Here is a 22,279-nt window from a genome sequence, read left to right as displayed (position 1 = left end):
GTGGAGCCACGGGGAGCTAAGTATTAAGTGTCAATGTTGGGCAAGGCTGCTCTTGTTCACAGGGTTATAGAACTACACAGTCACACAATGAACTCCTGACTCACATTCTCAGATGGTGTAATAGGCTTCCTGAACTTTCTCCTTACTTAACATCCAAGGCACTAACAAGTCCTGATGTCTTTGATCCCAGGTCAAGCCAGCAGCCTTCCTCACCTCGACTCACACAGCCTCCCAGTCTCCTTGCTTCCACCCTTACATAGTCTATTCATGCAGAAACTAGGAAGAGCCTTTTAAGACATACGTCAGATCACATCACTCCAGAGTTTGAAACCTTCAGAGGCCCTACATGACCTGGCCCCACCCTCATGCCTTCTTGCTCTCTTCCTTTCCTCATCCTTAACCATACCTCAACTGCACTGGCTTCCACTGGCTTCCGTGGGTGACGAGTGATGCAAGCCCACCACAACCTCAGGGCCTTTGCACTTGCTGGCCTCCTCTAGAATGGTCTCCCCAGATGTCTGCCCCCTGGGCTCCTTCTCCAGCACATGTCCCTGACCACCCACCCATACCACCTCCATCCCAGCCCTCTTCTCTGTCCTCAGTGGCTCTCACCTGATCACCACCTGACTTGTCTGTTCACCACACACTGGAACGTTAGTTCCCTGGCAGCGGTGACTTTTGTTTTATTGATTTATCCCTAGTGAGTGGAATGATGCATGCCAGATAGTAGTTGCTCATTTCAATGAACACACTGTGATTTAAACAGGAAAGAAAAACTATTGTAATCCCCTGATTACTGGATATTTGGTTTTATGTATTTTTCAGAATACCTTTGAATGGCCCACCCAATTAATTAGAAGATAATTTTCTCCAAGAGCCAAGAAGAAACAAACCCTGTACCTCATCCTAGTACTGTGGTACTTGTCTTCCTCCCTGCACAGGGCTCTACAGAGAAAAATTTCAAGTGAAATGGAGACAGCCATCAAAATTGATTGTTTATTAAACAATCAATAAGCTGACTATCAATAATTTATCAATTCAAAGAAAAATGTATGGAATGCTCCATTTAAAAAAGCAGTGCACGAAGTTTATAGCCACATGTTTAAATTACGTAAAAATAGACATTTTAAAATAATAAAGGTAGAAACTGAGTTTGAGGTTTATTAGGTTCATTTTTCAGTAAAGGTATAAATTTTTTAAACACATAAAGTATATTTTAATTCCCATTATAAGATGAAAACATAATTCTAAACTTCTCAGAGGACTCAGAAGCTATTTTAAAATAGTAACATAAAATGGGAAATAGGGCAGGATTGAGTAGAGAATAAAAGTGGGATAAGATTAAAATATTTAATCGTGTATATGGAAGAGAAAAAAAAGAGACCTTAGTATGTCACAAATTTCTACTATTACAAAAATGGAAGGTGCTGACTAACAGCCGTGCCTTTGGGTTATAAATGCCTGAGTCATGTGTATCAGCTTCAGTGCACTCAGTTATAGCAACAGACCTATCCTGGACTCTAAAATTCCTGCTTAGTTGTACAGAGCTTGTCATTTAATTTGCCTCTTTAGTCACCTAGTAATTTTTATTTTATCTTTGAACTCATGCTCCTAAAACATTAGTCACCTTTCAATAACTCAAAACCTTTTAGCCCTAATAATACCAATTCTTATTTTAATTTGAAACGAGACATACAAACACGGAGTCTGTAGCCTGGTACACAAAATAACAAGGCTCTATTAAAAAAAAATATATTATCTCCTGTAATTCTCTTCATGAGCCCTAAATCCCAGGTAAACAGGTAAAAATACCCCATTCCCCTCCATCTGTTCCCCCCACCAGAAAATACCGTCCTTTCCACCTGCAGTGCTGACCAGCCGGATATTATACATCCAGACACTGTTTCCTCCCCTCCTCCATGTAGATGGGATCATCTCTTCCCATGGTATCCTGTAGCCTTTGCACCCTTTTACTCTTGCATTCAGTCCTGTATTGAAACTGTACGTATATATTTTCATAATCTCCCTTACCACATTGTACGTAGGGACCAAGTCTTACTAGTGCTGTAAATGATGGTCATGGTTTCAGAGAAATCTGACTCATAGGGTTAGAGCCCAATACCCTTATCTGACACACTCATTTAGTCAATATACATTTCTATTGCTCTTCCTTAACTAGTATATATTCACTTCTCACATCCTTGCTTCACTAAAAGTTTATCACTGAGGTGGGCACGGATGGCACATTTGTGGTAACTGCTGGCCCCTCCCACTCCAGTACCTCCCTACAGCAGACACCTTCCCCCAGCCTCAGAATTATTCTTGAAACAGCACAGCTGTTCACAGCTCCTTTCCAGGTTTTACAGAAGGACTTGTCCCAAGGCCATTTTTTATATTGAACCAAATTCTGGCTTCCAGTATCCTCCTTCCCCTGGACTGAAGGAACAATACACAGGAGCTCTGAATGCTTCCCTCACATGCCCAGGCTTTTAGTTTGTAAGGAATATTTTCATGATTTGTTCCCTGCATAGACATTCAACTTTTATGGGGTCCTCCTCAAGAAAAATACAAAATTGCAAATTCAAAGTTAAGTGCCCTCCACGGTTTTAGAAGGGGACTGGAGTACAGAGGTCCTAAAGTTGAGCACTGTGGGTTCTGTGGTAAATCCACTACTGTGTGCAATCAATGAATTTGAACTTAAACCCCAACTTCACTCCTAATTATGTGAACTTAGACAAGTCACTCAACCTAAGTTTCCATTTTTTTGTCCATAAAATGGGAATAATACTTCTTACCTCAGAGGACTGTTGTGAGAACTAAGTGAGATTCCTGAATTTTGTTTTCATTAGTGCTAATGGAATTTTTTTTTTTTTAGACAAGGTCTCACTCTGTCACTTGGGTTAGAGTTCAGCAGCGCAGTCACAGCTCACTGCAACCTCTAACTCCAGGACTCAAATGATCCTCCTGGCTCAGCTTCTCAAGTTGCTGGGACTATAGACGTGCACCACCTCACCCCACTAATTTTTTAAAAATTTTAAATTTTTGTAGAGATGGGGTCTATGTTGCCCAGGCTGGTCTCAAACTCCTGGCCTCAAGTGATCCTCCTGTTTCAGCCTCCCAAAGTGCTAGGATTATAGGTGTGAGCTACCACACCTGGCCCTAACAAAATTTTTACTGTGTTACGTGTACTGAGTCAGGGCCAGCTAAAGCTCTTTACGGGGTTATGGTGAGGTTATGAGGCGGCACACGTGGGAAGTGCTGTAAAGCACACAGCACACTGTCTAAAAGATATCTGATGAACCTGAGTCCTAATTCAGGTTTTCATGATTCTTCTTGTAGGAAAAGTTGAGGAGAATAAGGTAGCAATTAGATGTTCATGGTATTGCTGTTGGGCTGCCTGAGTTTTCCAAAGGGCTGGAAAACATTTGTAAAATAACTGCAAACCCTACAGGTTTCAAAGTAGGGTGTATACAGCTAGCCTTTTTAATTATTATACTGTTTTTAGCCTTTTTAATTATTATACTGTTTTTAGTATAAATTCATTAGGATACCCTATGTTGGGAACTTTTCCGAAGTGCCACACTTTTTTTTTTTGGTGGTAGAATACACGTAAGTTTACCAACAGTAACATTTAGTACATTCACAGTGTTGTGCAACCATCACCGCTATCCAGTTCAAAAACATCCTCACCACCTGAAAAGAAACCCTATATCCATTAATCTACCACTCCCCATTCTCCTGTCCCCCCTCTAAATATCAAAATCTGCTTTCTGTTTCTATGGATTTGCTGACTCTGGATACTTCATATAAGTGGATCATACAATAAATGGCCTCTATCTGGCTTCTTTCACTTAGCACATTTTTAAGGTTCATGCATGTTGCAGCATGTACTTCGTTTTTTTCATGGCTAAATAATATTCCATTATATGGATCACATTTTGTTTTTCCACTTATCAGCTGCTGGACATTGGCTTGTTTCTACCTTCTGGCTATGATGAATAGTGCTGCTCTGAACATACGTGTTCAGGATTGTGTGAGGGCACATGTTTCATTTCTCTTGGGTAGGCATGTAAGGAATGGAATTGCTGGGTCACACAGTGACTCTACACTTGAATTTTAAGGAACTGGCAGACCTGCTTTCCAACGTGGCTGCTCTGTTACACATTCCCACGAGCAAAGTATGAGGGTTCCGACTTCTTTACATCTTTGCCAACACTTGTTATTGTCTTTTTAAATTATGGCCACTCTGTTGGGTGTGACAAGGTTATCTTGTGGTTTTGATGTGCATTTCCCTAATGGCTAATGATGTTAGCATCTTCTCTTGTGCTTGTTGGCATCCTTACTTTTAATAATTTTGTTAAGTCATCCAGAACAGGAAAGAGCACCTGAGGAACTGGATTTACTCCCAAAGGGGTACAGACAAAAAACTTTTAGAATCCCATCTGCACTAACAGGGAATTACCTAATTCCCCTGCCAGAACTGCCCAACCTCCACCACAGCACTAGGGTGCACTTGTTGGGAATGTGTCTGGTGTGGTCAGGCCAGGCCCCACTCACTTCATGATTCTAACTATATCTGTCTTTGGTATGTCTCTCTCATCTTCTCTCAGTTCTCTCTCAACATGTCACGGGGACCGTGCCCTTTCCTGTTTCCTGCGCATCTGCTCTTTCTCGGCACATTCGAACACCCTCCCCTCTTTGTGTGTGATAACTTAGTGTTTTTGTTCCTGACCCTGTTTCAGGCCCAGCACAATGCTGTGAACAGAATAAGAAGTCTACACCTGTTTGTGAGAGAAGAATGAAGGTGGCAGTGGTGGCTGAGGCAGGGCCCCCAGGTCCGTGGCACCACCCCCTTCACTGCGACAGGCCAGTTGCTCTGCCCCATTGGTACGGCCCTCTGGCCAGCTGTTCTGTGGCTGAGAGTGTGAAAACAAAGACACCTACATCCCCCTCATCTTGAGTTGCTAGGACACACAATACTCTTCAAGGAGAAAAAGACCAATTTGAATAATTGTGAAAATTGGATTTACACAAGTCCCAGCTACTTGGGAGGCTGAGGCAGGAGGATCATTTCAGCCCAGGAGTGTGAGGTCGCAGTGAGCTATGATGATACATGGACTTATATCGTATAAGCTCTTATAGACTTTACAAATTGTACACTTATAAATTATAATCTTTTCTCTACAATTACTATAGCTAAGATCTTTCCTGCTCCAAAAGGGACAAAAACATGTGGAGTGAGCAATAGACACCCAGAAATTGATACAAGAAAAGTCACTTGCAAGGTGTAAAGGAATTTATCATGTGCACAATTCCAGGAAAAACAATTTTTTCCCAAATCACACACTGAAATTACACAAGAAAAAAGTTAGAGTAAATGGTCATGTTATAAATGCTCCTAAGTAAGTAAAACCTATGGAACTTTGATTATAGCTGAAGAACACATAACAAAATACAGACTCATACTCACATGTTGTGTCAGTTTGGGACTACATAATAGTTCGTTATTTAACACGAGCTTTTATTTTGCTAAGTTGTAATGGGCAGGAAAATCTGGCTGCCAGAAAGCAAAGCACATTAAAAAACCATGTCTTTTTGACACATAGAAGGCCGGAAGGCTGCTAGGCTGTGTGGGCTCCAATTAGTCAGCTGGGTGATCTTGGCAAGTTACTGACTTTCTGAACACCAGTCTCCTCCTCTGTAAGACGGAGATGGTAACAACGGCACTCACCTCACAGTGCTGTCATGGCGATTACCGGAGTTAATATCTGTAAATGTGCTTAGAATAGTGCCTAGTGTATAGCAGGTACTGTGTAAAATAAATAAAATCTCCTATTGCTTCTTTCCAATTTTTGTGGGAAGAATTTTAACTTCTTTAAAGTGAGCCTAACCTGTAACTGAAAGATTAAGTGATTTTGGTCAGTCATAACTGCTTCGGCTCAGCTCTTTCTCACCGACTCTGGTATGAATTCTCTTATTTTATCTAGATCTTAGGAACATATTTGTAGTATTTTTATGAATTAGTAACATTTAAAAAAATTTTCAAAAAAACAATTTCAGAATTTTTTTTCTGTTCTTATTTTTAAAATCAAAAACTGTCAGGTTGGATTTTGAGTATCAACAAGACAAATTTATAACAAATACATTTATAAAAAAATCACATGACCTAGAAACAAAACCTATCAATAACAAAAGAAAACCTATGGTTTTCTAAGGTTCTCTGATGGTGAGGAGATAAAATCTTCTGTTTTGTGACAAATTTAAGAAATTGGCCCAAACAATTTAATAAATGATTAGAAATACTGTAAGAGTTGACTAAACTGGAACAAGATAACGTATCCTAGATTTATGTAATGGTGAGCTGTAAGGAGCTCAAAGTAAATTTATAAACTCCCCAAAGAAAGTCTGTTATTTCTTGAGAAATGAATGAGAACAACCTTTATTTTTCTCTACTTCAAAGATGAAAAAACTGATTCATAGGTTCTTTTAAATATTTTGCCAAAACATTTTCCCCTGGCCATTCCTGTTTTCCCTTTGAACCTTTTCAATATTTTCTAAGTTCTAAAAATAAACATTGCTTGATTTAGGAACAAAACTTGAAGTTTATTTAAATTTCAGCTTCCCCTTTTAAATGAGTACCGCTGGGTCAGTACGCTGCCTTGAACTTAACTGTGTACAGGGAATAAAGATTTATGTGTGTGACTACAGGTACATACGCTGACAACTTGTGAAGTGATACAAATTTGACCCTGTGACTTACTATTTAATGATTAAACAGTGGAATTAAAACATTTTACCTGCCAAATCCTGACTACAGAGCTCTGGATTTGGTTTTGGTTTGTTTGCTCTTCCCAAAAAGACTAAGTGGTTAAGGACTTGAGCTTCTTGCACAACTGCGGTTGTTAGGATCATGTTGTTAGTATACGTTAAACTCAGACACTTAGACAGCAGGTAGTAAGGAAGTGCTTTTTCTATGGAGAAAAGGAGATCAGATAACTCACGGTTAAGCAAATGCATGACACTAAAGACCTTCCATGGCCTGTAAAAAGCCAAATTATAAATTTTAAGCCTTGCAGGTCAAACTTCTTGGTTGCAACCACTCAGCTCTGGCACTGCAGCCCGAAAGCAGCGAGGATGTAAACAAATGAGCACAGGCTGTGTTCCAATAAAGCTTTCTTTACAACAGGCACTGATCAGCCCCTGAGGATTTGCTCACATCTACAGTTAAGGTGCGACTGTTAAAAGGTGATACTTTAGCAAAATGAATTTGAAAAAAGCTTCAAAATACATGCAATTACTTGAAGGTAACTTCAAGTGATTGAGAGCATCTAGCATAAAAATGACTAGAATTTGGCATTTTATTAAATCATTAATATTTTTTCTGTTTTAAATATAGTTGAAAAAAAGCAATGACATTTTCCAAATACTATTATAGGAGAATAGATTCTATGCATAAAGGACCTTTTATTTTCAAGAGAAAACTCAAGGAATGAGTTCTTTGATGGGGGTGAAATGTAGGTCTGGCAGGTTTATAGATAATTTAAATCTGCCATTATTTCTTAAGTTTTATATAATTAGAATAACTTGGAAATTTTACACATGTACATTAAAGTGTTTCTTCCTTGTAAGAAGTAAATTATAGGCTGGGCGCGGTGGCTCATGCCTGTAATCCTAGCACTCTGGGAGGCCGAGGTGGGTAGACTGTTTGAGCTCAGGAGTTCGAAACCAGCCTGAGCAAGAGCGAGACCCCGTCTCTACTAAAAATAGAAAAAATTAGCCAGGCATGGTGGTGCATGCCTGTAGTCCCAGCTACTTGGGAGGCTGAGGCAGGAGGATCGCTTGAGCCCAGGAGTTTGAGGTTGCTGTGAGCTAGGCTGATGCCACGGCACTCTAGCCCAGGCAAGAGAGTGACACTCTGTCTCGGAAAAAAAAGAAAAAAAAAAAGAAGTAAATTATATTTATTTATCAGAGAATCAGAGAGGCTACACCATCGTACCACTGCCTGGCATTTCTCCTTTTCATTTCTTGGTGACTTAACAATGGCAAAAGTTTTACACCCTCCATGGATGGAAGAGAGCAATAAACTCGATATGGAAGAGAACAAGAGGACTTAATAAAATCCTCACAGAAAGAATCCTTCATGAGTGACAATCAAGAGACCCAATAACAGCATCTGGCAGGATGAGACTCTCAAGAACTTCAAACAATGGAATTACTATAAAAATGACAAAAGGAATCAAAACATAAAACAAAACTTAATTAAAGGTAAATAGTGAACTCAATAAGAAGACAAATAACTCAATTAAAAATGGGCAAAAAATCTGAATAGACATTTCCACAAAAATAATACGCAAATGGCCAATAAGAATATGAAAAGATTTTCAATATCATCAGTCACTAGGGAAATACGAATGAAAGCCAAAATAAGATACCACTTCAGTCCATATGATGCATCTAATCATTTATGGGATGGCTATAATAATAACAAAAAAAAAACCCAAGACACTAACAAGTGTTGGCAAGGATGTGGAGAAATCGGAACCTTCATACACTGCTGGTGGGAACATAAAATGGTACAGTCACGTTGAAGAACAGTCAGGCAGCTCCTCAAAAGGTTAAATTTAGAGTTACCATATGAGCCAGCAATTTCACACCAAAGTATATAGCTGACCCTTGAACAACATGGGTTTGGCCTGCGTGGGTCCACTTAAATGTGGATTTTCTTCAGCTTCTGTCACCCAAGGCAACAAGACCAATCCCTCCTCTTCTTCAGCTACGGTGAAGATGACAAGAATGAAGACCTGTATGATGACCCACCTCCACTTAATGAATAGTAAGTATTAATATATTTTCCCTTCCTTATGATTTTCTCAATAACATTTCCTTTTCTCTTTATTGTCAGAATATGGTATATAATACATATAATATACAAAACATGTTAATAAACTGTTTATGTTATTGGGAAGGCTTCCGATTAACAGTAGGCTATTAGTAGTTAAGTTTTGGGGGAGTCAAAAGTCACATGTGGATTTGACTGCAGAGGGGCTGGTGCTCCTAACCTCCATGGTGTTCAAGGTCAAGAGTATATCCAAGAGAAGGAGAAACATATGTGCACACAAAATTTGTGCATCGATGTTCACAGCAGCATTATTTTTAATAGCCAAAAGGTGGAAACAACCCAAATGTCCATCAACTGAAAAATGGATAAACAAAATGTGATGTATCTATACAATGGAATATTACTCATCCATAAAAAGAAATGAACTACTGACATATACAACATGAATGAACCTTGAAACCATTATAGTAAGTGAAAAAAAAAAACAGTCACAAAAGATCATATATTGTATGATTCCATTTATATAAAATGTGCAGCATAACCAAATCTATAAGACAGGAAGTATATTAATTGTTGCATACGGCTGGGGTTGGAGTTTAATAGGAAATGACTGCTACTGGGGGTACAGGGCTTCTTTTTGGGATGATAAAATATTCTAAAGTTGATTATGGTGACTATTGTGCAATTTTGTAAATATACTAAAACCCACTAAACTGTATACTTTAAATGGACAAATTGTATTTCAAGCCATTATAAAAATAAATATAATAAAAAATTAATGTGCAGATTTAAAGAACTAAATAGAACTTATAGTAATGAAAGATAGTTACTAAAATTAAAAACTCAATGGAATCAGCAATTAGAAAATAAAAATTTAAAAATACCATTTATAATAGGACAAAACATAAATATCTAAGAATGAGTCTATAAAAACGTGCAAGACTTCTACAATGAAAAATACAAAGTAGTGCTGACAGAAATTAAAGACAACTCAAATAAATGAAAGGAGATACCATCTTCACGGATTGGAAGATCCAATATTGTTAAGATGTCAATTCTCTCTAAATCCATCTATAAACTCAATGTATTCCTAGTCAAAATCAAGAGGTTTTTTTTTTTTTTTTTTTTTTTTAGTGAAAATTGACAAACTGATTCTAAAATATATGTAAGTGCAAAGGTCCCAGAATAGCAAAGGTAATACTGAATAACAACAAAGTTAGAAGACTTATACTACTAGAGATCAAGATTATATAGTTACGATGATTAAAACAGTGTGGTACTAGTTCAAGGATAGCGAATAGAGCACCCACAGACCAGCAGAGTGTGTACTTGTGTGGCCTCCTTTTCTTCCAGTGATAACCCAGGAGACATGTTACAAAAATGAATAACTAAAAGAGCAACTGGCCAACAAAGTAGAAAATGCAACAAAGAAATGAAAAGTGATAACACTGAGTCAAACATAAACGGAGTTATGGAAGAAATAGCTGAGATTGTTGACACTGCTGCCCTTTGAAAGACAAATGTACAGCCACAGGAACTGAGGGAAGACAAAACTCATCAACATAATTGAGCAAAGTGACTTTGATGAAAAGGATGAAGATGTTTCAGAGAAAGTGATGCCAGCAAAAAGATACTTCACATTAAAGCAACTCTTGATATTTCACAACATTGAAATCACAAAGGCCAAAATGTTGGAAGCTGATCCAAATTTAGCAAGACATATGACAATTCGCTAAAGCTTAGAAAAGAATGCTCATTCTGTATTGTAAGTCACATGATAAAGTGGCAAGCAAGCATTGTTGAAATCATTCTTCGTAAGACTTTTCCAAATAAAAACGCTTTAATTCTCAATGTTTCTAATGCTTTAAATTACAGTGTACTAATTAAATATTAGTTTTACTATTTTTCCACTTCCCAAAACATTTATAACTGACTATGAGAGAATTTGTAATGTTTTTGACAAACTTTTTTCTCTTTTTGAGACAAGGTCTCGCCCTGTTGCCTGGGCTAGAGTGCAGTGGCATCATCATAGCTCACTGTAGCCTCAAACTCTGGGGCTCAAGCAATCCTCCTGCCTCAGCCTCCTGAGTAGCTGGGACTATAGGCATACACCAACATGCCCAGCTAATTTTTCTATTTTTTGTAGAGACAGGGTCTCACTCTTGCTCAGGCTGGTCTTGAATTCCTGGCCTCAAGCAATCCTCTCGCCTCGGCCTCCCAGAATGCTAAGACTATAGGCATGAGCCACTGCTTTTTGATGTTTTTGACAAACATTTTTAAAGATCACAGAGCAATCATAATTTTCTCCCATTGAACAAGAACATGACTTTGCATGGTTTCAACTTGCACATTTTTGTGGTTCCATTACCATGCAAAGCAGGAATGCTTATATTTAAAATTAATGTGTTAAATGTATCATTTAAGAACTTAGAAAAAAATATCAATGAAGAAAACTGGTATTGTTTTTTAAGTTCTCAAATATTTGTGAATGTGTGAAGTGGCAATAGAAAGGTATCTTTCTAGTTACTGATACTTCAGAAGCTACAAGGCACATCATCGCACTTCATCTTTGACCTGCAAGGTGAGGCCATCATCCATTTTATGTATGACTAACCCACTTATAAAGGTAAGTGTTGCCCAAGGTCACACAATAAGTTGACAACAGCAATGTAGTAACAGTAACCTTTACCAAGCATCTCTTAGGTGCCAGGCAGCATACTGTCTGGCAGTCTCAGAGGAAAGTAAAATCTGGCCTGACCTCATCGACCTGGATCACAGGATCTCTCCTGAGCTCCAGCTGGGTGGGGTGAGCCCTGAAGCCCAGGTAGCACTGATTTCTCTACCATCCTTGGAGGGTGACTGCCTCCATAACCCTTGCTCACTGTTGCTTGGCTGCAAAACACATTGCTAGGGACATGTGACCCAATGTGGTCACCCATGGAGGTTATGTCTTACCCACATGCAGAAGGAGGTGACGGCCAAGTTTACCCTTAGGGCCTATAGCCACCCCGAGGGAACACTACACCCTGCAACCACACAGGAAGAAGTCAACCAGGAGGCTCCTGAGAATGAAGGTGACAGATGAAGTACTTGGCACACAGTGAACACTTAATGAGACCCGAGTTTCTCTACGGAAGTGCGGCGTCACAGAAGTTATGCAATACTTCTAAGACAACTCCCATATGTTACTTCTCTGTAACACCTATCATCTTTAACCGATAACACCTGGTGTTTATGGTCAGAAACCTAGTGAAACCTCCATTTCCAAGGGACTGGTGACTGCTAACCCCTACACCTGTCAGCCCACTCTGCCACTAATGATAATTTCTCATTCCCTTCTTGAAAAGATCCCCATGTGGGGGTCCCATGTTCTTCTTTAGTGACCCCTTCTCGGCTGACTCTTTCCTGTTCCCTTCGCCTCAGTGAAGAGCAGCACAGTGCAGAGGTGAAGAGCTCAGATTTCAAAGTCGGACCACTGACTAGTTGTGTGACCTAGGACAAGTCATTTCATCGTGCTGGCCTTATTATAAGAGAGAGAGTTCAGGCACCTACAGCCGACTCCCAGGGCTGCGTGAGGACTCAGTGAGAACACATACACAGTGCTCGGCCTTGGGCTGGCATACAGCTCTTATGTTTGCTGTTACTGCTACTGTGTAAATGTGAGCAACCAATTACGGGGGAAAAGCAGTTTAGGCAATTGTAGGCACATTGTGTAAGAACATACTCATTGCAAGAGAAGACTGGAAAGAAATACAACAATGGCTGACTGGTCATACAAGGGTGATGGTCTTCATTTTCTCTGTTCCCCCAATTTTCAACACGAGGCTGTGGGGATCGCAGGTGAGAGCAACGGCTGAGCAGACCACGCAGGGAGGAAGAAGGGGGAGGAAAGAGAGGAGAGAAGCAGAGGCAGGGGAAGTGCACCATTTAATGGTTATAAGATACCCAAAGACTTAAAAATTAAAAAACAAAAACGTAAGGGCAGGGGGAAAAACCAACTACCCTAACGCCCTACTCTTCCTCAGTGTTTAAATTCCCGCTTCCTAAATAGGAACAGACTGGGAAGGATGATTGTGGTCTTCTGGAGAACTAAGTGAAAAAATGAAAAAGGACCCAGGGAAAAAAACAGTTACACACACAGCCTGGCCCATGTCGGAGAAAAACATTATTCCAATCAGAGACATGCGCAAAACTCAGAAGCACCATGTACATCCAAAGCACGGCTAAAGTGAGAAAATTTCTGTAAGTTCTTCCCTTTTATTGAAGGTTGTTGAAAACAGACCTTTAATACTAGAGATACCTGATGTCAGGGCTGTCATCAGGCGATCTCCTAACAGTGATGTCCTTTCCTCCTCTGTATTCCTTGGCTACCATGTTGGGGAAGGCTTTCTGGCAGCTGGGTCATAGGAGTGTGATCTAAACTGGGCTGTGGGAATTGAGGGGCTGTGTGCTGGGGCTTCTGGGCAAAGGTTTTCTGCTTTGTAAAAGAGCACACCTGAGAAGAAATTCCCTTCCCTGCCTTTGGAGACACTGGCAAGAGAGAGGATGTGATGGGCTGGACTAGTAATGGCAGCCGTCTTGGCACCATGAAGAAATGAGCATGAGGATGAGGGGAGAGAGAGAAGGAATCTGGGTCCTTAGTAATGATTAGCCAACTGGGAACCTACTTCTCCTGGCCTTATGTGGAACAATAAACATGTTTACTGCTTAAATCACTATTAGTTGGGTATTTTGTTACTTTTGGGCTAAAGCACTCTAAATTATTCACACAGCAATGTGTGAGCTGATGTTAGAAGATGTCTAAATGGAAATATCTACAGCTAGAATTCAGAAATGGTGCTGTAGTCTTACTAATAGAGGCCAATCCAAAAATGATTCATGATCTTCACATATGTAATAATACCTCTTCAAGTTTTCTCATATGAAATTTATAAGTTTCATAATGAGTTACGAATACCAATATCAAAAGGCAGTAACTAGGCAATAAAATCTTAGAAAATGAGAAAAACAATACAATCTACTTTTGGTCTTTCTGTCTATGAATTGTCCACTACTCTTCCATATAGGAAATTTAAACAGATATAGGGTGGTATTTTAGTCTGAACTTTATCAACAACAAAATAAAAACTAAGTGAGTCAAAGAAGTTAACTTTAGCCTTCCAAAAGCAACTCTTCCTGAGATAGTATTTTATCATGAAATTGCTGTAAACGAGTAGAAAATCAGTAACTACGTGAGATAGTGAATATGAGTGAAAGGACAACTTGAAACAAAAGTTATAAAATAAAACTTGAAGCAAAAGTTATTTCCTGTTCCCTCTGAATAAAATACATATCCAAATGAAAGAAACTTTACCAGCGCAACATATTTTCCTCACTGAAACTGAAGTTCTAAGCCTGTGTTTATAACAACATTGTTGCTGTGGAAATAGTTGATTCAACACCAAGAACTGCAGCTGAATAAAGTAAGGTGTGTAACAGAAGTCTTATTTAAACAGTGGCAGGACTATAAAACATTAAAAAGGCAAGCTGCATGCTGGTGAATCAGAGTACCATATGTTTTAATGTGAGGGTCACACTTTTTTTTTTTTTTTATTTCTGATTCATGACACAAATAGGATGTTTCTTTTTAATTTAGTCCTATTTTTGGAAGCCTATAATCATCTCGACTACTCCCCCTAAGGTTTGCTATCTGCTTCTGTCCACACGTGGCAGCCTGTATTTTATTAAATTCATTGACCAGAGTTACTACAGTTTAGTCCTTGTCAGAACATGCAGAAGTTATGGTACCCATCAGGGCACAAGTCAGGATTTTTAAAAACTTCTCCATGTAATCGAGTCTCTTAATTATGGCACATTGACTTATTCATCATAGGGTGTAACTTCTGGTGTATAGTCTTGTGTCTGCAGCTTTATAAACTCGAGCACAAAGTTTTCAGAGAATGTGAGTGAGAGTGCAGATCCACTCTGAGTCAGTTAAGAGTTTCCAACAATCCTGAAAACCCTAGAGACAACCCAGTGTGAAACAGTGTGAACTGTCTGCACCTTCCTTCGGAGATGCTGGCTCCTCCTCTGTTCCCCTTCCCACCTTTTAACTGGAGACGGCTGCACTTTTCTTTAAACACACATACTTTACTGTTCTTTTCCTTGGGTTTTCTGAACCTTTCAAATTATGATAAACGTTTTTAAGCCAGAAATTTACCCTGTGTACAATAAAACATATTTAGCAAGTTTTTAAAATGAGGGTGACGCATGGGACTATTTAAAAAGCGACCTTCCCCCCTTAGGAGTGAAGTGGCTCTGTAAATAGAAACCCAGGTCCCCTGCCCAGGGTGTGGCTGCCCTCTGCGCCTGCACAGGAGATCGATTCATACCAGCAAAACCGGAAAAATCACAACTGAAGGCAACCGTGGAAGCTGCGAGAGCCAAGAGCAGGACGTAAAGGAGTCGGGTTCTCTACTAGGTGAGTCACAGGAAACACTCCTGCCACAGTCTGGAGGCCCAGCTCCCCCATCGAGAGGGAATGTAGGTCAAACTCCTCTCCTAGGGACTCGACGCAGAAGCCAAAGTTCCTAGGAGAGCAGAGAGGCTGGCACAGAAACTATTCAGCTGCAGTCCCTTCCCTTGGCCCTCGAGCACCAGCCTAGCCAGCCTCAGTTTCCACAGACCATGGTCTAGCTCCCTTTCTATTCTGGATTGGGGCACCTCATGCATTCTTATCAGGGTTCATGGGGATGAAGTTGGGTTTACATATTGGAACCATCAGCTCACCCAGCTCAGTCGACACGGGGGACCCAGTAGCAATCTCACCAATCTTGGCCACTCCATCGTAGTAGGCTTTTCCTGCCAGGATCATAGCTAGACATGGAGGTGAAACACAAAATCATCACTTAGACGAGGAAAGGAGGAAGCAGGGGGTTGGTGGGGAGGACCCATCCAGGGGAGAGTGTCATGGGATCCTCACCTCAGACCAGCCGCAGGGAACCTTAGCAGCTGGTGCAAGACGTCCAGAGAAGGTCCTGCCTATTCCTGAAGCCAGTGTCAGAATGAATGTGTTCCTGACACTGAGGGCTGGGAACACATCCTCTCCAGCAAAAAATCTTTTCCAAACTGGTTATTCTATAGCACTACAAGTCTACAACACATTAGTCAGGAGGACTTGTGTGAGGTGAGGCCTAGGAACCTGATCCTTCAATGGTATATTCACTTTTTCTATTGAAAAAGACATTCTGAATCACAACCAACCAACATATTATATTTGTTGCCAGGGGGAAAATCTATGAAATATATTATCATTCCAAAAACAATAGAAATGCCTGAAAAATAACTGAATGTTTTACTTTTCTTTTTTTCCTTTTTGACAAAGACAGGAAAATTTTTATTACTATATAACCTGGGTTCTAATTATCTTAAAAATATTCTCACTTCAAACTGATTCTGAAGACTAAATTATAACTACATGCCCTCCTTTGGCGAATTACTTATCCTTTCTGAAACAAAGGTTGCTCATCTATGAAATGCCCTGAAATGTGAGCAGTGGATGAAAAATAGTAGCTCCTAATGCCAAATTGCTTCTTTCTCTTTGCAAGTTGGGTCTGAGGGGCTTGAAGGTGTACCATAAGCAAACTTTTCAAAAGACCTATTTAGTATGGTTTTGGATAAAATCATTTATTTTACTCAAAGATTAGTTTCATACATAGAAATCAGTTTCTCCTGGAACTTTGGAGACCAGAGGATTCTGGAGCTAAAAGAGCCCTCAGGAATCCCCTCATCCAGTTGCTTCCTTTCGCCGACAGAAAAACCAGAGGCCACAATAGTTTATACAGTGCTGTGCCCCAATGTATAATGGGTATTGTTCTAACAAGGTGGATTTTAAAAGGCAAGCATAAAAAAGGTGTGTGTATGTGGGAGGCACAGAATTAATTCATGTACAGGTCCAAATAAAGGTACTGGAAGTCAAAAGAGTAGTATTTTTCTGGAAAATTAATCTACTGTAGCATTTATTATAGAATTAAAAAATTACAGAAGTTATGGCTTTTACTATATATGTAGTATGTATACAAGTTTAGGGAATGTAATGCTATACTATACTATTATTTTATAAGGCTAGGAGTAACCTTAAAGTGTAATTATAAAAAGAACAATAGCAATTAGCATCTACATGGACTGGTCAAGCCATTACTTAATCTGGTGACAGTGTTAAGATGTGGGCTGGTAATGTTACCGGCTGGGCTCACTAAGGGACTGGAGATATTCTGGGGACGTGCCCAAGGTCAATGGTGAGTGGGCGGCAGCGTACGCAGCTCCAGCTAGGGCACTTCACTTCCTTGGTCTAAAGCTTTTTGACTGTTTGTTCTCAGAACTGAAGAAAAAGGGACACCACCTAAAAACAAGGTGTGTAGCCAATAAACTGCCAAGTTAATATATGTAATATCTTAGTATTAAGATTTTAAATTGTAAAGTTCTGATAAGCTGAAAAGCAAATTAGTGGGAGAATGGCATGCAGGATTACACAATATTTAAACAAAATTTTTGGTTTGCATCCACAAAATTTTTCATTAACTGTTGTTGACTTATGTTTAAAACCATGTAACCTTCTCAGTCTTGTAAAACCTTTGCTATTATGATAAAAAGCTGAATTAACTTAAAAATTATATAGTTTAGCCAAAATGACAAAATATTTTCATAATTTTATCCTTTGTGAACAAATTAAGGTATTTTCTGCAGCTTATTGTTTTAAGAAATGAAGCATTTTAATTCTATTTCAGTGGTTGGCCAACTACTTCATCAATCTAGATTAATCTACATACTTCTGCCTGATAAGTTTTCCTTAAAATATGGTTTCATTGAGTTACTGTCATGCTGAAAAGCCTTCAGTGGTCTCCTACTGCCCACAGTTATAAGCCCTAGAGCTCATGGTAGGTTTTTACATTAATGACCTTCTGTGAGTCACTCCTCCCAGAATACCCAGCCTATGGGGTCCCCTACTACACTGACAGGTGGCTTGGCCATGTGACTTGCTTTGGCCAACCGGCTAACAGCAAGTATGACTCCCACAGGGGCTTGTTCTCTTAGGACACCACTGATAATGGTGTGAGGACCCAGTCTGGCCTCCTTGAAGGGGAAAGACCCCATAGGGAGAGAGTGTACCCAGCCCCTAGCTCAGGTCCCAGTAGATGGAAGCTTCAGGAGTGAGCCCCAGGGGTCCTGAGAACTGCCTGCTTTTACAGGAGAAATAATAAGCTACATTGTCTTAAGCCACCAAGTTTGCTGTGAAGCAAGAGATGGCTGACACTGCATTCCAGTGCACATGCTATCTGACCCCATCCCACCTGTTCCCCACTAGCATCTTACCTGGGCCAGTGTGGATCCCAGGTCTTGGCTTAGTTGCCGTTTTTTCTCCCTAAGGCAGCGACTGCCTGCAGAAGCCCAGCATCTGTCAGCTAGCCAGCTCCTGCAGGCCTCCTGCCTGCTCTAGTCCACACTGACCCCCACTGCTCAAATTCCCATGACACTGGTCAATACTTCACTCTCAGCCATTCACATGTTGCCCTGTGTTCTAACCTAACTGTCAACTGCACATCTGGCAGCCTCAACTATCCTCCAAATTCTTACCAAGGACTTTGCAAATTTATCTGAATTTCTCAATGGCTTCAGCAAAGTACAACCAGATGGCCTGCAGAAACTCTGGGAATACTTTATGAAGTAGAGAATACTCCCCTGAAGGTGTTAAAGTGATAAGAGCCCTTTGGGGAGAAGCCTTGTTAGCAGGAAGCTGAGCTGCACACAGCTCACTGACTCACCTTGTAAAACTCTGCCTCAGAGAGGCAGCTCATTCTAGAAAGAAAAGAAAAACACTGCAGGTCATAGTGATTTACTTCACAAGGACGTCTAAAGCAATGACTTTGTGGCCTTGTGACTAAGCAATCATTGAGGCCGTCAGCAGTGCAAAGCTCTGGCTCTCTGTATGAGGGGGGCACAGATGTCACTGATACTGCTGGAGGGGAGAGAGGGAAACCCCAGACCTCTGGGCTTCCTGACACTGAAAGTGCAGAGAAGCAAAAGAAAGTAAACGAGCAGTTTATTTTTCCAGCGACGACTACAACAGTGCTCCTAATTACCCAAAGTCCACAGTCTGGCCAGTACCCCCTTCCTTGGGGTGTGCTCATGCTGAGGGTGAGGACACAGGTTTGTCTCCAAATATCAACAGGGAGGAACCAAAGGTGGGGTGTGGTGAGAGAGAGACAGAGAGACAAGTAAATGACACGAAACTTGATCCAAAGCTGCCTTCAAATCTAAAACTGTGGGAAACTAACTTTTCTACTTATGTTAGCTGGTGGTCTTAGTGAGCCAAGGTAGAGGGAGAAACTGGGGTCTGAATATTTTGGGGGTGACACTTGCCGTGCAGGGAGAATTGTCCTAACCATGTTAGAATTTGGTGATTGTTAGCATTTTAAGTTTTTGAGGTGATCATTAATGCATTATAACAACATTCGCTCCTTAATAAGGAAACACACGTATAGAGGCATATCAGCTTCCTCCATGGAAACTTCTTTAAACTAGCAACAAAAACCTGAGGCAAATACCAATACCCAAATTCATTTTAAATGAAGCACTTATTTTGAAATAAGAATCTAAGTCTAACCTTTAATTTAGATGCTTTCCCAGTCAGGCTTAAAATATTATTTCTCATGTTACTATCAAAAGTGATATATCCCCCCCAAAAAAAACTTAAAAAAAAGTGATACATCTAAAGATAAGAAATTCTTCTATATAAATAAAAGGAGAATGATTCCTGTACTGCAGGATGTTAACATATAAGTACTTTAAGTACACATTTTATACATATTTGTTATTAGTTTACAAAGAATTTGGTTCAAAAAATAGAAAAAATATTTAAGGCAATGATATAAAAGAATGAGCTGTGTCGAAGAAAACGTGGTTTGATAGTTAAAAATACATTACATATCATTCAATTGACTCATTGCACATACACTAATATAGTGTACTATCACTGTAAAGTTCTGTGGATTAATTGTTAAGTAAATTTTACCATTTAAAGATTTAAAAAATTCAATATTAAGCATTTAAAAATAATTAAAATATTTACTGAATGGTTTTTCTGTGTACTTTATATTTATCAACTTAGAAATGCAGGAAGACTTACCATTAACAGCTTTTTCATAATTTTTTCCTAGGTTTATCAAATTTCGTAGCCCAGGATTGAACTGTTCCATAACATTCTGACAAATAAACAAAACACACAAATTAATAAAATAAGCAGTAGACCAAATAATCTTTAGATTTTGTCACTGTGTGAACTAGGATACCTACATATGCTGAACAGTATAGTCCACAAAGTAATGAATGCTGATTTAAAAATCACGAAGAACACATTTCTTTACCTGATGGTATAGGACTGCTTGCTTGTGGCAAGGTGTATGTAATCCTGCCAGTTCTCCAGTTGCCCAAGGGACTGCCTAGAACCTACTATAAATGGAACAAGCAAGCAGCAGACATTCAGGTCTCACTACACCCCAAGGGGACTGTGGGCCCAGAGGCTAAACACACTCTCTTGGGTTTAAGTGGATTGTTGTTAATGGTTGTCATGCTACTGTTGAGAAAAGGTGTGCATGATCAGCTATCTGAACTTAACTATAAGGGCAACGTTTTGGCTGTCAACAGAATAGAAATTTTCAAGAGATTTTGTTTTTACTCTGCCTAATTACTGGGGTTGGAGGGGAGGGGGTGGCTGCTGATGGCCTAGGACACAGGCCCGCCTGGAACCTTCTTTATGGGTGGCCACTGGCACTTGTTTCTAGTGATTGGTTTACTCACTAAGGACCCATGGAGTAGCTACTGTGTGCCACATAGCTACTTGTGCACATAGCTAGGATGAGAAGACATGGCTCCCTCATGGGTTTCATGATGCAGTATCCATGGTTTTCATTTTAAAATGTGTCATTCCTCTATCAGTATATCGTAAATGTAGAGACAGATGCTATGACAAGCGTAAGATGTGCAATTAATTAGAATGTTGGTCTAAATTTAAAATACCCTGAATATGAAGTACAGACAACAAATCACTCCTATGATGCTCTGACTTCGTGGCTCAGAACACATGGTGATCGTATGCATTTGTTCCACTGATGAACAATGAGCTTCATGATATTAATCATTCCAACAGACCAAGTCCCATTCCCCCCTCCCCAAATATGTACTGTTTATAGACAACTAGACGACAAAAAGAACGAAAAACTACCCAACAAAGGGGCAGATACTTTACACATGTACCCTTCAGAATAAAAAGGTTCTCCTTTATGAATTAGAAGAGAGAACATGACAACTTTTGTTTCTATCAAACAGTGATAAAGGCTTTGATAAAGGCTTACAGTGAAAAACAAACCACGCCTCAACCTTTCCACACCCCTGATCTTGCTCCCAAGAGCACTTTCAACTAAGCTGTTATTCTTGTATTTACTGCCGTAGTTTTGAATATTCTTGATTTCCCAGTTTTGGACAGTAGCTCCAGGCTTCCTACTACGATAGATAAGGACTGAGCTCTCCACACCACCCACTTTCCCTTTCCAATCCTTCCTACACGATTAAATGGCAATTTCCTGATAAATCAGCAGTCAGTGTTTGCTACGACTTTGTAAATGTTCGTCACTACAATGCAAGCAATGTACTAAGGATTACATTTCCTTTCTGGGTAAAGCCTCTTTGTTTTTCCTGGGATTAATAATTGTCTCATCCACCCTTGCTTAGTTTTCTATGTATCTACCTTAAATTTTTCCACATGCTTCATCAGACCTAGCAGAGGCCTATCAATATTATTTTTCAAGTGAATAAAATTGTCAGCTAATCTTCCGCTCCATTTTTTTCTCCAGAATATCTTCCAAGTACTCTCTGTCCTCTTGCTCAGTCTGGCCTGTTCCTAGTCTGCTACACTGTTGCCCTAGAGTGGCCTTTCTGGTGGCCTGTGTCAGAGCTCTTATTAGTTGGATCCACCTCTTCCTCTTTCTCGTTCTTTCAGATGGAGTCTCACTCTGTTGTCCTGAGAAGAGTACTGTGGTGTCAGCCCAGCTCACTGCAACCTCCAACTCCTGGGCTCAAGTGATCCTCCTGCCTCAGCCTCCTGAGTAGCTGGGACTACAGGTGCACACCACCACGCTGAGCTAATTTTTTCTATTTTTAGTAGAGATGGGATCTTGCTCTTACTCAAGCTGGTCTCGAACTCCTGCCTCAAGAGATCCTCCCATCTCAGCCTCCCAGAGTGCTAGGATTATAGGCGGGAGCCGCCATGCCCGGCCCTCTTTCTTCTTTTGCTGTAGAGCATTCTCCAAAAATGTTCTAGGAAATGATACATGAGAGGTAAATCAAAGTCCCCGCATGTCTGAAATTACCTTTACCTTGACATTTGTTATTTTGTTATATTGACAA

General features: G+C 40.0%; 1 protein-coding gene across 1 annotated transcript in view; it reads right to left on the bottom strand.

Moving 5' to 3' along the window:
* The window catches only part of BAIAP2L1 (BAI1-associated protein 2-like 1), an 87,430-nt gene that overhangs the window by 42,895 nt on the left and 22,256 nt on the right, over positions 1 to 22,279 (bottom strand). The window contains exons 2-3 of the mRNA XM_012639023.1: positions 20,004 to 20,079; positions 15,608 to 15,694 (exon numbers count right to left, since the gene is read on the bottom strand). Coding sequence (XP_012494477.1) covers positions 15,608 to 15,694; positions 20,004 to 20,079 — 163 coding nt within the window. The remainder of the gene's footprint in view (positions 1 to 15,607; positions 15,695 to 20,003; positions 20,080 to 22,279) is intronic.

The sequence above is a fragment of the Propithecus coquereli genome, unplaced genomic scaffold (assembly GCF_000956105.1).
Source record: "Propithecus coquereli isolate 6110/MARCELLA unplaced genomic scaffold, Pcoq_1.0 Scaffold137, whole genome shotgun sequence".
Taxonomy (NCBI): domain Eukaryota; kingdom Metazoa; phylum Chordata; class Mammalia; order Primates; family Indriidae; genus Propithecus; species Propithecus coquereli.
The sequence above is the reverse complement of the archived record's forward strand: the minus strand, read 5'-3'. Positions and strand labels throughout refer to the sequence as shown.